Genomic DNA, 15569 nt, shown 5'->3' with positions numbered 1-15569 from the left:
ATGTGGCTCGCCGGAACCACGCCGTCCACACGGCCGAGGCTCCCAGCCAGCACCCGAGTCTCTGGTTCGCCCGCCAACCAGCAGAACTCCCACCGTCCGGGGCCGCCGCCCCGACGTCCCACCTCTGCAAACTGACAACCTAAGAAAGAGCAAATGACAACGTCGAGAAGCCACCGACCGCCAACCAAGTCGCAGGCCGGCCACCGCAACCAGCACCACCGAAGCAAGACGTCAGGAGATCCGAACCGAACCTGCGAAAGCGGCCGCCTTCAGCCCCCGCAGCTGTCGGCGCCAGCAGATCTGGGACGGAGACGGCTCGAAGGGGATCAGGCCCCTGCCTTGGTCCGCCCACGCGGAGGCCCAAGGAGCCTCCACCACCGCACCAGGCGGCCTCCACGTCGAGCCCGCGCAAGCGCTGCGCCGCCGCCTGCCATGCATCTCGCCGCGCCGGTCGCCATCCGCGCCGCCGTCGCCTCCACCAGACCGGCAGGGCAGAGGTCGCGCCGCCCGCCGCCGAGGTCGCTCCGGGGAGGGACCACCGCCGCGAGCACGCCAAGGGTTGCGCCGTCTCCATGCCGACGCCGGAGCTCCGCGCCGCCACGCTCGACGCCCGGCGCGGCGCCCTCACCGGCGGTGGACGGCCCGCGCCACCACCACCGCGCGAGGGAGAGGGGGCCCCGCCGCCGCCGGCGCCGCGGGCTTTGCGCGGCGACGCCCTCTGGCGGCGGCGAGACGGAGGGGGAGGGGAGGAGGGGGGTCGGGGAGGGGCGCCGCCACGGGCTCTCGGCCGCCCGCGGGAGCGGCGCGAGAGCGCTAGGGTTTCTCAGGACAGCTGTCCCTCTACTTCTACTTTTATTTTAAGTCAATGTTTTCATGTTTATCTAACTTTATACTACTATAAAAGAACAAGGAACATATATAACATTAAATTGGGGAAACACCTGTCTGTTGCGGATGATGCAACTGTCTTCGTCCATCCAATCTGTGCTATATTGTGAAAAGTGACTTCAAAACGGATGTAAAAGAATAAATATATTGTTGCCCCTTCATAAGTTTGGGCTTTTGAAATAGTTTTTTTTCTTTGAACCTGGAGCACCCCGCAGGGTGTAGAAGCTTTCATTAATACCAAGCGGTGGGTGTACAATAGGTTACAAAGGACCCCATAAAATCTACAATATGACCTCAGAAGGAAATCGAAAAACACAATCAGATCCTTCTCTTTCCCCACTGATGAGCAAGAGGCCGGAGATGCCGCCGTCGAACTCCAAAGCCGGGACAACACCACTTGCTTCGAAGTCGCCGAGTAATGCGACACCAGACCTCTGGAAGGGCCTTCGATGGATGTTGAAACTTCGTCGGCATGGATGACGGCCGGCCAAGATGCCGCCGATGTGCTGCTCAACAAAATTGCTTCTAATAAACTCTGTCGCCTCCTCCGCGCATCACCCACTCTGCAATCTCCTTCGCTTGTCACCACCTCGGCGCACAGAGCCAGGGAGAAAAACAGAGGAAGACGATTTGAAGAAGAGGCAGGCCCGTGCCTGCACCGCGTCGGAGAAGACAACCCGCCATCAGACCCAAAGAACCTGCCACATACTCGAGGAGGCGAGCAAAGAAGATGGGGGTGTCGACTGAGCCCATGGAGCAGCTTATTGAGGAAGCCATACCTGGATCTTCCCCTTCCTTCAACCGTCCACCATGGACGAGCCTCCACAAGAAGATTCTCCATGATCTGGTTGCTGCTCTGACGCAACCACATCAGATGACAAGGGGGAAAAGAGAGGGCCTTATTTGCTGACATGCCACGCCTCCTCATCGCCGCCTACCGCCCCTCCTGCCACCGGAGAAGAACAGCCGCAAGGAGGAAGAAGATGATGCTTTTGAAATAGTTGGCTAGTGCATCCAGTGGCAAAGCTACAACATTTGGAACTAGGGGTGCATAGAGGATGCATCAGCTGATTAAAAATATTTTTAGGGGATACATATGTGGTGAAAAAATAACATTTTACAAAGAAATTGTTTTCTACCTAGGTTCTCGTGTACCTTCCTAGGCTGCTCTAGATCCACCGTTGAGTGCATCAATTTTATATGATATCGAAGCCAATGGATTTTAAGTTTAAAAAGTAATCATGTAGTATTAGAAAAATGATTTTGTGCTTCAACATCTAAGGCTGCGCTCTAACATCTAAGAGCATCTCTAGCAGATCCCCTAAAATTTAGAGGAGAAAATGGCACCGTAAAATAGAGGATAAATTTTTTCCTCTAAACAATGGCCGCTAGATCCGATTCCCTATATTTAAAGGAGCAAAGTTTTTTTTGACATGGTTTTGCAAATATCTCAAACATACAAAGTTTAAACATGCATACATATCATCCAAAAAAAAACATATTGATCAAGTTTGATCCAAAAGCACAACATATCATGTATATGTTGTGGACACCACCACCACCGCGGCCTCTTCTTCTTCTTCGGCCACCACCACCTCGGCGAGCTCAAACACCACCACCACCACTCTATCAGGCCAAGATCTTCGTCCGGGTGATCTCCCAACATGCCCTAGCTTTGCCATCTATTGAGCTAGGGTCCATGAACATGATGGTGCGATCGGCATCCTCCCTCTTCTTTGCCAACTTCTCCACCTCAAGTGCAAGCCTTTGCTCTTCTATCATCTTCTCCTTGGCCATTCTTTTTCATCTAGTGTTATCCTTCTTTGCTCCACCACCAACTTGGACCGCCACTTCTCATCCTCAAGAGCTTTGTGCTCCGTCCACCTTGTCTCCTTGTTCTCTTTGCGTTCGGTCGCCAATGCCTTATTGGTCTCAATGATAGCATTGAACTCATCTTTGATGCAGATGCACCTCCCCTCTTCTTCTTCTCCTTTGCTATCTTGGCACCTTCCGGCCTCTTGTTGAGATCTTCTTCTTCGTCATCATCATCATCGACATCAATGGACGTGGTGATTCTTGACCTCTTGAGTGTAGTCTCATAGTTTCTTCTTAGCCACTTCTCATTGCCCTCTAGTTCCTTGTAGCAATGAAACAATGTAAAAGCTTTGTTGACACCTTTCTTGTTGTGATGCTTGTACACTTCTTGTTGCAATGACATATATTGGTGTGGTGATTGGCACACCACTTGGTGGACATGAACTGATGTTGCCATTTGGACATCACATCTCTATGAGCTCTCTTTCCAGCAGTCCAGTAGAATGTTATAATAATCTCATACTTTTTGGCAATAAAAAGTCGCATGCATCAATTGATGCATGATGCGAAATTTTGGCAAAAGAGACCACACTCTCCAATTCATTGACAAAAAAGACCACTTGTGAATGCAAATGACAAAAAGGACCACTTCGGCTGTGGCGGCAGTGCCCCCAGACGACACGTGGCGACATGCCGCCGGAGAGAGAGGCGGCACGGCCTGCCGTCGCACACACTGGCGGCACGTTCCGTCGCTGTCCCTCGCAGTTCGTGGCCGTCAGCGCCCATGGGCCATGCCGCCGCCATTTAACCGACGGCAGGCTGATGTGGCAGCTGGCTGCGGGCCATGCCGCCCACGTCTCTAGCGGCAGGAGGAAGTGTTTAAGAGTTATCATTTTTCAATGGGTTGAAATCGTACGTATACGTGCAAATGAGCTAAGCTAGCTACTCAATTAGCTACTCAATTTCAGATGCACGTATGCAATCTATAAGGTATCTCTAACGGAGCGACGCAAACGGACGTTGCGTTCATCCAAGCCTAAAATACGTCTGGAACACGCTCCAGCGGGGCGACGCATCGTGACCGGACCGTCCGCAGCGACGCAAACCCGGCGCATATTTGCGCCTGGAATGCGCCGTGGCGGACGCTGCGCGGACGCCCCAAGTGACCGCTCGCTTCTCCACCGGGCCCGCATGACAGCGAGCATGTATCGAGGGCATCGCTTCCGCGGTCATCGCTTCTGCGTCTGCGCCGCAGCCTTCGCCATCAATGTCGCGGCTCCCTCTGCTGCGCTCGCACTGGCAAGCGGCGACTGGGCTTCTGCGCCGCCTTCAATGGCATCGTTTCCCGCGCGCAGCGGGCCTTAAAAGTCCACCGGCATCGTTCCTGTCATCGCCCACACCTCCACTCCCACTACCACCGTCGCGCGCCGCCGCAAGACCATGGGGAAGAAGAAGAACGACTTCAAGGCGTCCGGCAGTGGCACTAAGAAGGAGGAGCGGCGGCAGAGGGTGCCGCTGCCCGTCAACGTGGCGCGGCTGATGCACGCGAACTGGATGCCGTCCGACGCCTGGGGAGACGTGCACATGCCTGGCGGCTGGTGGCTCAGCTACCTCCGGGTGCACGTCTCGCCCGTGCCTGCGCGAGACAGATAGGACCGCCGAAATCCGGCGAAGGAGGCGGTACCTATCGCCGGACCTCCACGCCGATCCCGCCTACGCCATCGACTCCAACAGCTGGCGCAACTATCTCGATTCCTAGAAGGATCCGAGGAGGAGGGCGGGCTTCCTGGGCGACAGGGACTTCCCCTTTGACCGTCCACCGGCGCCTCGTCGTCGAAGACGGCAGGCGCCGACGCCTGCACATGACGACGACGAGGAGGACTACAACGAGGCGCTGGCGTACAACAACGAGGAGGCCAAGGACGACATCGACGACTGCGTCGCGTACATTTTCCTGGAATGGCAGTTGGCCTTGGCGGTGGGCCAGAAGTTTGAGTACCCGGAGAACATGATGGACGACGAGCTCGTCGTCCTCGTCTCGGAGGTGGACCGATCGATGCAGCCGCCGCCGCTGCCCCGGTATGCCACCGGCATCATGTCCTGAAGCGCCAGTCATAGGGCTTCTTCCTCCGTGAGGCCCGGCGGCATGATCTCCTTCGCCATTGAAGGCGGCGCAGAAGCCCAGCCGCCGCCCGCCAGTGCGCACGCAGAAGAGGCAGCCGCGACATTGATGGCAAAGGCTGCGGCACAGACGCGCGAGCGCTGACCGCGGAAGCGATGCCCTCGATACATGCTCGCTACCAGGCGGGCCCGGTGGAGAAGCGAGCGGTCACTTGGGACGTCCGCGCAGCGTCCGCCGTGCCGCATTCCAGGCGCAAATATGCGTCGGGTTTGCATCGCTGCGAACGGCTCGATCACGATGCATCGCCCGTTAAAGCGTGTTCCCAGACGCATTTTCTGCCCGGACGGACGCAAACGGTCGCTCAGCGTCTGTTTGCGTCGCCTTGTTGGAGATGCCTTAGAGATTGCATACATGCATCTGATGGATCCGGTGCAAAAAAAAGAAATTGAGTAGCTAGCTTAGCTCATTTGCAAGTATACGTATGATTTCAACCCATTGGAAAATCATAACTCCTGCCGCTGGAGACGAGGGCGGCATGGCCCGCAGCCAGTTGCCATATCAGCCTGCCGTCGGTGCGTGCGGCGGCATCGCCCATGGGCGTTGACGGCCACGAATTGCGAGGGACGGCGACGTAACGTGCTGCCAGTGTGTGCGACGGCAGGCAGTGCCGCCTCTCTTTCTGGCGGCATGTCGCCACGTGTCGCTTGGGGGCACTGCCGCCACAACCGAGGTGGTCTTTTTTGTCATTTGCATTCACAAGTGGTCTTTTTTGTCAATGAATTGGAGAGAGTGGTCTCTTTTGCCAAAATTTCGCATGATGCAGAGGCTAGGATGACCCATTTCGGAAAAGAAAGAAAAAGCAGTCCAGTAGAATATATCCACCGTTTCTTTTGGTCACAACCAGCTCATCGAGTTCGTTTCTTCGCCGCTGAAAAGAAAACTCGGTTGTTTTGCCTGTTATCTATCTCCGTCACATGGGTTCCAAGTTAGGCAGGCAATGTGAGGGAGGATCCACGAATAGACCCGACATAAAATCACACATATTTCAAGCATTTGGAACCGCCGCTTTGCAGGGCTGGGCCACAGACAGCTCAGTAAGAACTAGCAGAGCTACAGCTACTGCATCTGACTTGACCATGTTCAGCTTACCTGTAACGCGGAAGTTTAAACGGCGAAAAATCCACGCATTCCAAGCAAACATGCCCCGAAATGAAACGGGAGAACGCCGGCAGGAAAGTTTGTGTTCTCCAGTTCAGAATCGACTTCTCACACACCTGTCATGTGTGTAGCAGTTCAAATTTACTAACTAGGCTACAGGTTGCTCTCCGCGACAGTTACATCCGGCTTGCTGAAATCGCACATGAGATGCCAACCGACGATGTAGGTTTTCCCCCACCTAAACAGCTAGACTAATTTTACCTGCCACATCTTGTGGGCGGAAAGGAGGGAGACGGTGACACATTTCTGCTTCTAGTAAACTGGGGGTAGACAAATGGCCAAAGACACCGTCGGCATCAACGACAGCGACCACCCGCCATTGCTTTCACCAATCAGTACCTGAATCCGCCGCTGTCAGCACCATACTTGCTCCTCATGTTGTACTGCTCATACTTCGGGTCACTGTACTCCGCCGGTTTCACCTCAGCAGCCCTCGGCTCTGGACGCCCGGTGCCATAGCCCACCTCGCTGCTCTTCTCCCGGTGGCTGCTGCGGTGGCGGAGCCGGTCTTTAGGAACCTTCGCGCTCGCTTGAGGCGTCTCCGCCGAGCCGTAGAACTCGGCGTACTCCTGCCTCTTGGTAGACCGGTGCTTACTCGACAGAGTAGAGTCCCTGAACTTGGATGGTTTGACGATCTTCTGACCCTTCGCCGCGGTCTCGCCATCGGCGTTAGGAGCATGGAGCGTCTCGGGCCTCATCGGGGTGTTGCTTAGCTTCTGGGCTGCTGGTGCCTGCTCTCCGTCCTCAGGCATCACGAGCCTGTCTTTGAGAGGAGTGAGGCCTGTTTTTCTCTTCATGTGTTGCAGGCGTAGCGGGACGATGTTGAGGAGGAGACTCCCCACTCCTTCCACGGAAAGCTTCAGTAGGTCAGCAACGAGTGTCCCAAAAGACGGCCATCCAGCGCTCGGTTCCTCTTTGAGGCTCTCCACAACCAATGGTGGCTTTCCAATGGTGCTGCTCTCTTGTTTCCCATCTTCAGGTGCTTCCATCTAGAGTGGCAACAGAGATTACTATGTAAGCCAAGGTTCCGTTTCAGAAAACAAATTATCAGAGATTTGCTGTTTCACTCTGCTATAACTGATACAACAACGGGGATGCTATTTGACACTGAGTTGAAATACTTCAAAGAAAAACTTCAACCAAAGCGATTCCAGAAGGGAAATTGCACTTGAATAGTCAACTGAAATCGATTGTATGGAACATCATATACCTTTTCTGAACTTGACGGGCCAAATCCATGTTGTACCACAGAAAATACATATCCAGCCACAACGGCACCAATAACCAGTATGATATCTGTGAAAATCAACAAAGTGGCATCAACGATCAAGTCCATCAAACTACCATTTTTTTGACAGCCGCATTACAATTCCTGAAACAGTTATCAGCTGTGGCAGGTTTGTCAGATACAATCAGTATTAGCTAAACATTAATTCAATCATTCTTATTACTGTTATCATACTTAAGCTACCACAAATGGTCAAATGAATCAGCAACCACAGAATAGATGGTCACTAATAATCATATTAATTCTACACAAACGTATATACTGTGAATTCAGGGAAAACAAGGCATCTACTTAGATTAATTCCGGGTTGATTTATCATGTGATGTAACTCCTGTTATATGCTAGATCCAAAATTCCAGATAGTTCTCGCGTAGGAATATGTGTCTATTTGGTTCCATATCTCACTATAGAGAGGTACAAAGATCTGCATCACCAGTAATCAAATAGTTCATGCTATACACGTGCATCTACATTTGTAATGTGTACCACATGGTACTGGGTATCCCGTTTGATGGATATGTTCATACATTAGCACGGAATTTTCTAACGTGCAATGCAATTGCCACACATCTAATCAAACATCTCTTCCAACTTGCAATCAAGGTCACATTTTTTCTTTAAAATCAGCCAGGTGTCCCGCGTCACTAACATACAATGGCCAATCGACCTAATGGGCACAGAAGGGCTCTCATAAAGTACCAAGAGTTTTTGTTAGAGGAGTACAATAACAGTCTTCCTATGTTGTTATGCTTTGGAAATTTGGACAACAGTGAACCATTGGTTTTTGAGAGACCAATGTTCATTATTCTTGCATGGAGTGAGATGGTTTCAGTCTTGGGGAGTATCAACACTTATTTTTCAGGTTGTGTCCAGGTGCTCTGTCAGGTGATATATATTGTTTCTGAGCTACTGTACTTAAGATGCTGAAGATGGAGTGCTTCTTGTGCATCGCTTTTTACAAGAAGTTCCTGGAAGTGCCAAAGCCTCCTCGATGGTGTATATTTGGGATTTTGCTGCTGATCAGAGTCAAACAAATGTACGTCATAGTTGGAAGTTGGATGCCATGACATGGTGTTACACAATCTAGGAGCCAGCAAGAATATGGAACAATACTGTAAGTATTCTCTCCAAGGCAGGAAACTGAAAAGTGTGAAAAAATTTGAGAATCCAACGGCCAGTGGGATATTTTGATGTGATCTGTGTTCTTGCTAGAGTGCTGGACAGTTCGAGTACACCTTCCAGCCTGCATGCTGCATCATGGAGTCAGTCCTAATTCAGTACACCTTCCTGCATGTTCTTACTAGAGCATTAGATAGTTCTGACTTCTGAGTACACCTTCGAGTTCGAGAGAGGTAAAGCAAGATCATGGGCCTATATCATGGAGTCAGTTCTAATTCAGTCACCTCTGGATCACTGTAGGCTAGCTATTTTTTTGGGAAGTGTGTTTGGACAGGTAACATCACAGCATCAGCTGGTGTCCTGGACCGGGGTACAGGAAGGAGCCGAGCTGTACAGAATAACTTTGGCATGCTCCTTCCTTATCTGTATCCAGTATTACAGCACCCTCTTTATTCTACTAACCCCTAGCCTCAATTCTGCATTCCCAGGCTTCTATTGTAATGATACTTGGGACATTAGAATGTCAACAAAATTCTACATCTAGCACAGGACCTCCAAACAGTATAAAATGCAGCTGTCAACATGTCAGTAATTTGTTGTCCCATCCTTAGAATAGAACTTGAGGCAGCCCTTTCCTGTTTACAAATGCTTCAGACATATTTGCACCTGTCCGGTCCAGCAACCATCTTTCCAACATAAACAGCATCTTTAGGACCCCTTTGATTCATAGGATCTGTGTAGGGTTTAGATCCTATGGAAATTTTTTCCTACACTACTTGTTTGATTCGTAGGAATATATCCTACAGGAATTAATCCTCTAGGAATCTTGTAGTGCAAATCCTATAGGAACAAAACATTAGGTCATACCTCATGGAAAATTCCTTTGGTACAATCAAAGAGAACTCATCTTCCCAAGTTCCATAGGATTCAACTAGCCATGACATCTCAATCCTATACTTTTCCTATTCCTATGATTTTTCTATCCTATGAATCAAAGGAGCCCACCTTGTGAATGGGATTACAATTTATCCTAGGAAAAACATCTACATGTCCTCAAATAATTATAGAAGTAGTAACAAAATAATGAACCCTTTTTTTGTGGGAACAAGGTAACGAACCTGAAGACAGAAGTGCAGCATCTTGGTAAGTACAGTCTTCTTGTGGAAGGGCAATTTTTCGAAGGGCCGCATTTCCACGGTCAATGACCAATAATGAGCACATTTTCTTCACATATACAACGTCAAAATCAGTGGAGAACTTTGCATCTTCACTGGGGCCATCCCTATAACCTGGGATATTGGATTTTCCCCCAGCAATAGTGGTTACTCCTGCACAGAAATTTCACCCACCAACTGTTAAAACTTAAAACTAAACTAATGCATGAATGCAGACTATGAAATTATAGCATACCTGACTCCCCAATCTTTCGGATTGCCAAGTTTGCTGTATCTGCAATATAGACGTTCCCTGTATCATCGACAGCAACACCTGTGGGGCGCTTGAATCTTGCATCAATCGGTTTACCATCTATATGACCTGCATGGCCCTGGAAAGAACCAGCAACCAATCTTCCCCTACTATCTGCAGAGATTCTAATATCAGTCCCAGTAGCAACACTACCAGACATATGGTTATAATATTAAGATTACATATCTTTAGGGACATATGCATTTTTTTAGTTGATTTCAACACCCAAAATATAATTACTAACCTCACTTTCAATAAGGACTGTTTGCGACAGTAATGTACAATTCTACTTAAAGGAAACATCAGAAATATTTGCATTCTACTTGATTTTTGTTTGGATAATCCATTGATATGCTTAATAAATCTGCTCTAAAAATGCACTTGGTAAAAAAATAGTGCAATGATACATAACTGAGGCAATTTAAAAAGATCCATTGTTTGGATACAATACAAAGTCCCATAAAATATGTAGAAGTACTTAAAGATGCCAAAAAAAAAAGCACTGAACTGAGAACAGCAAGAGGGAAACATACATTCTGACAGCGGTGGGGTTATTCGCACAATGTTACTATGTGCCGAGTCAACTGCAAGGAGCTCTCCCCCTTCGATTGGGGATACTCTAATGGTGTGCGGCGTGACGCCAAGCAGATCTCCTTCAACAAGCGTCTCTACAAAGTAGCCACTCTCAAATTGCACTGCCACGTTCCCATCTGCCACATACAGAAAGGCCATAACCATGAGATCAAGATTAAGCCATTACACAAATTATCAACCGTTGTAACTCATATTTACTAGCTGGTATTTCAAATGAGTTAAACTCCAATTTTCTTAACTCTGAGGGAGCTGAACTCAGCTCAGGTCATTATAGAAATGAAGACTCGACTTCAGACTTAATTTAGCTTAGCGTTTCAGTTGTACACAAGGCAAACAAATATCAAGCATATAAAAATAGTAAACAGTCAAATGTTTAACCATTATGTTTCATACAAAGATGTTTGACCCTTATGAGAACAACATGGTTAGTAAAGCTGCTCCTGCTTTTTTACCATCGTTCATTTACGGATGATAGCATATATGTCAAGCAGGAAAAGGGTAACTACATTACAAAGGTACAAAATAAATTAATATTGCATCGCTTCCAAAATGAGCGAGCCTACAGAATCAGTTTGTATTCATCAAAAAAGCACAGAAAAATAAGGTTGTTGAAGAGGACTTCATGGAACGGTGGCATCTGTCAACCCATCCACTCTGTCGGTGTTGTGTAGAGGCACCGTAACCCGGCCATCTTCAACAACGAGAGGCCTAACTTTATTTACTTGTTGGACACCATCAGGGCAGAGGCCCAACAGTGGGAGAAGGTAGCCAGGGTTGGGTTGGCGTCACTTCTCCCTGCGGTGGCTAGCACCGAGGAGTGTAACGTTGTTGTTATCGGGCGGTGTGGTCCTTCTTACGATTTGTACAAAACTTATTCTTCTATCAATGCGTTCACAAGGCTTTTGCATTTTCTAGGAAAAAAATATTTATGGGTGCGATGATTTCTTTCCAGGCCATGGTAGAGATGGTGTGAACCGGCAAGATCAAACTGCTAAATAGCCATGACAAATTAACAGTGTTGATGCCTGCAAGGTCAAAGAAAAATGAGACGAAGATCTAGAGAAATGTTGGGTTCTGTCCCCATCTAGTACCTATCTTCTCCCAAACAGTTTTTTCTTACTTTGCAGCAAATGTAGTAGTAGTATAGAATACGTACACTAGAGGATTACAAGAATAGATGGAAATCGTGCGCCGCTACTTAACCTAGAGCAAGAAGCACGACAGCGGAAGAAACCAAATCGTATAAATAGTCTGTTAAGTTTCCCCGAATTCGCAATAATCGCTACTCGCCAATGAACAAACTAAGCAAACCCTCGAGACAGCAGCAGCAGCCACTAGCTAGCGCTCACTCACCATACTGGGAGTGTGGGGACTGCTTGGGCGAGTTGGGGGAAGCAGAGCCCCGCGGCCACTTGACCACGGAGGAGAGCTGCTTCACGATGTTATCTGCAACCAAAAAACCACGAGGAGGTGAGTAAAGCGGGACGCAGAAAGCAAGATCGAATCCTACATTTGAAGAAAGAGCAAAGGGGATGGTTTCTTCACCAGTGGGGGATGCGAACGCATTGGCGTCGGACTGGAGGGCGACGGAGAGGAGGAGCGCGAGGAGGGAGAGCGGCGGGATGGATCCCAACCTCATGGAGGAGAATTTCTGGTGCTGACGCTGCTGGTGATCCTCGGTGAGAAAGGAGGAGGACCAAAGGGGAGAGGAGAAAGGGAGCTTTTCTTGGTATTTTGCGGTGTTGCGGCGCCTGGACTGGGACTGGGAGGAGCGTGGGCTCACTCTCTCGACCTCACCACTTGGTCGGTGGTTTATTGCGTCGGAAAAAGGGAACAAAAAAAACCAGTACCCTGCGGTCACCCACTGCTACTGTCGTTTGTCATAACACACCTGCTCCTTTTCTTTTCTTTTGGTCTCAGCTCTCGCGTGACGTTACTTCGGGGAAGTTTATATCACAAGATCACCATGCCATCACCGTTCACAAGCTTCAGCACGTTGGTGATGGCACCGTTGGTCATGTCAGTTAAAAGCATCACCACATCACCGACCACGAAGATGAAGACCACCATGACACCATCGGTGACACCGGTCACACACATGGGCACGTCGCCGACCACGAAGACGAACACCACCATGACACCATCGGTGACACCGATCACAAGCAGCACCATGTCGCCGTTCACGAAGATGAACACCACCAGGACACCGCCGGTCACGCCGGTCACAAGCATGGGCACGTCACCGACCACAAAGACGAACATCACCATGACATCGTCGGTGACGCCGGTCACAAGCAGCACCATGTCACCGTCCACGAAGACGAACACCACCAGGACACCGCCGGTCACGCCGGTCACAAAGCATGGGCACGTCACCGACCACGAAGACGAACACCACCATGACACCGTTGGTGACGCCGGTCACAAGCATCATCTTGTCGCCGATCACGAAGACGAACACCATCAGGACACCATCGGTCACAAGCATGGGCGCATCGCCGACCACGAAAACGAACATCACCATGACACCGTTGGTCACGTCGGTCACAACACGTCACCGACCACGAAGACGAACACCATCATGACTCCACCACCATGGATTATCACCTCTCACTTCTCAACTATGATCACTACATCGCCGTCTATGAAAATGGCGAGGAAGAAGTTGAGCAAAAGTACTCCAAACCTTAGTCACACATACGTACAGATTGCAGTATACTTGTGAGTCAATTATGTACTAGCGTATGTACACCGAAATAAAAACCTGTCAACATGAAATTCATGCGGAACCTACTCCTGAAAGGAAACTGTGTGCGACGAATTTGACAAAATTCGCTTAAAACTTCATACACGAAATTGACGATTTACGACCGACGAAACTCGAAACCGATTGTGGGAATTGGCTCGTATCATCGACACGCAACTTTTTCGTGTACATCTTATTTCGATTCGGACTATATTTGTGTTGATTTGAGAGAAGGTGTGTGGAGTAGTGTAAGGGAGATCGAGCATAAGCAAGAGCTCGTGCAGCCGTTGCATCGGTGGAGCCAAAATGGCGCGAGAACGGGTCTGTCTCTGGAGAAACTGCGGATTCAGGCATTCCTCCATATGCAGTTAAAACATTACTTTGAGAACCGTGCGATGCAATAACGCGATCGGCCCAGGCAACCAAACGAGCCAAAAATTGCTGGCGTGATGCGAGTCAAGGGGCATGCAGGCCACCAAACTCGCCCTTCTTCTACTGAGTAATTCCTTTGTTCTGTTCGTGAAGATACTTGAGTTTTTTTTTTTTTGAAAACTGTGAGTAATGTTTCTCCTAAGCCTATTACATTCATTTAAATTCATTTGATTTTGTATAATTTATGGAAAGTTGTTTCGTGTTTATAATGGACATGGCCATTTACTCATTTTCCTTCAATTTTCTACGTGTACAAATGCCATAGTTCAAAAGTCTTCCAGGGACAATCGTACAAGGAGAATAACACTCCATGTCCATAATTATAAAATAAAACATGTACTACATATGTCATGTATAACTCAATCACCACATTATCTACTCTACCAAAATCTTGCTTAGTAGAGGAATCAGCTAGGCTCATATTAAGGGAGGAAGCTGACAAGGCTCCAACGTAAATAACATCATATAAAGATTTTGGTATAGCAGAGACAATAGCACCCCAGTTTAATAAAGCGTTGTAATTTCCCATATTTTTACAAGTCGTTCATATGCATCCCAAGGATAGGTGGGATCATAGAATTTTTGTAAATCTTCTATATTTAAAACACATGTTGAGAATATAAGATAGAAATCAGTCAAGCAAGTTACAATATCATAAAGTTTAACAAGTGGATAAGAATATAGATCACTAAACATTTTAATATAAGGAGATTATCAACATTTTCATCATTAGGTTCATTAATGAGAGGATTGAGATTTTCTTCATGATAGTATATCATACTCTTCGTCCAACTTAAGAAACTCCATGTTACTGTTATCTTATCATGAGCATATCGAATAGAACAATCTTTTTTGAAATAAATTTCTAGAATTTTTTCACTGGGATAAAAAGAACCATAAAAAACAACTTTGTGTTAGTAATAGAGCAAAGATGATCAACACTCTTTTAGACAGGTCATTCGCTAAGAGCATCATAAAATGTACCAATGAAGCAGCCAAGTGTTTCTGAAGTTTTTAAATTTCATATTCATTTTGGTATTATGAGCACCTCTAGTAAGATTTTCAATACAAAGGTAATCAACATTTGCGACCAAGGAGCCACCAACCATTATTGTCAACAAATAGTTTCAAATCAAACCATTAGGGCAGTATAAAATTCTCTAACCAAGGTATAAAAGGATTTCTAGTATGAACATTGATTCTAACCAAGCATCCTTTCAAGATTCTCCATGATATTGTTTAAAAGAAAGGATCTCATCCTCAACAATAGTGACAATTTTACTAGTGAAAGAACATCTCTCACAATATGTTTTGTGTGTTTGATGTCAATGTATGTGATACACTAATGTTTGATGAAGTGGTGCAGGGATTATATAGATACATGTATATGAGTGACGGATGTGGAAAACGAGTCAAAAGGAAGCTGTAATAGGATCACCAGGCCGGATAATATCCGGCCCCCAATATTTGGCTAAGGACTCGAGGCAATGTGGCTCAGTACTACCCTGGACAGGGGCCGGATTATTGGCCGGACATTTGGCCGGAATTCCCCAAGGCCAGATAATCCGGGCCGGATATTTTCGAAATATCCCCCCCCCCCCCCCCCCCAAATTGGGTAAGGACCAGAGGCGACGCGGCTCAGTAAGGCTCTGGACATGGGCCGGACTTTTGGCCGGACATTTGGCCGGACATTTGGCCGGATTTTTCCCAGGGCCGGATTTTTGGTGGGGGGCGGATTATCCGGCCCCAACTTTGGCCGGATTATCCGGCCCTCGAAGTCTCCAACGGCTGGATTTTGGGGGGGGGGGGGGGTATTTATACCCTCCTTCTTCTACCTTGATCCTTGCTCAATCATTGACTAAAATTCTGCCAAGCCTCAC

General features: G+C 48.2%; 1 protein-coding gene across 1 annotated transcript; it reads right to left on the bottom strand.

Moving 5' to 3' along the window:
• Nucleotides 1-5988: 5988 nt before the first annotated feature.
• Nucleotides 5989-12301, bottom strand: LOC127321070 (uncharacterized). The gene is made up of 7 exons (XM_051350112.2): nucleotides 12057-12301; nucleotides 11865-11957; nucleotides 10451-10627; nucleotides 9861-10031; nucleotides 9569-9778; nucleotides 7254-7339; nucleotides 5989-7032 (listed from the first exon to the last, which is right to left on the bottom strand). Exons 1-7 carry the CDS (start codon nucleotides 12148-12150, stop codon nucleotides 6376-6378), a joined length of 1488 nt encoding a protein of 495 aa, XP_051206072.1. The 5' UTR covers nucleotides 12151-12301; the 3' UTR covers nucleotides 5989-6375.
• Between the last annotated feature and the right edge of the window lie 3268 nt (nucleotides 12302-15569).

This window comes from Lolium perenne, chromosome 6, assembly GCF_019359855.2.
Source record: "Lolium perenne isolate Kyuss_39 chromosome 6, Kyuss_2.0, whole genome shotgun sequence".
Classification (NCBI taxonomy): domain Eukaryota; kingdom Viridiplantae; phylum Streptophyta; class Magnoliopsida; order Poales; family Poaceae; genus Lolium; species Lolium perenne.
The sequence above is the reverse complement of the archived record's forward strand: the minus strand, read 5'-3'. Positions and strand labels throughout refer to the sequence as shown.

Bases quoted from the DNA above. Each gene is read 5' to 3' on its own strand.
- LOC127321070 (XM_051350112.2), bottom strand. From the start codon at position 12,150: ATGAGGTTGGGATCCATCCCGCCGCTCTCCCTCCTCGCGCTCCTCCTC. The intron at 11,958-12,056 runs GTGAAGAAACCA...TTTTGGTTGCAG, and splicing joins TGCGTTCGCATCCCCCACTG to ATAACATCGTGAAGCAGCTC. The intron at 10,032-10,450 runs GTATGTTTCCCT...GAATCTCTGCAG, and splicing joins AACCCCACCGCTGTCAGAAT to ATAGTAGGGGAAGATTGGTT.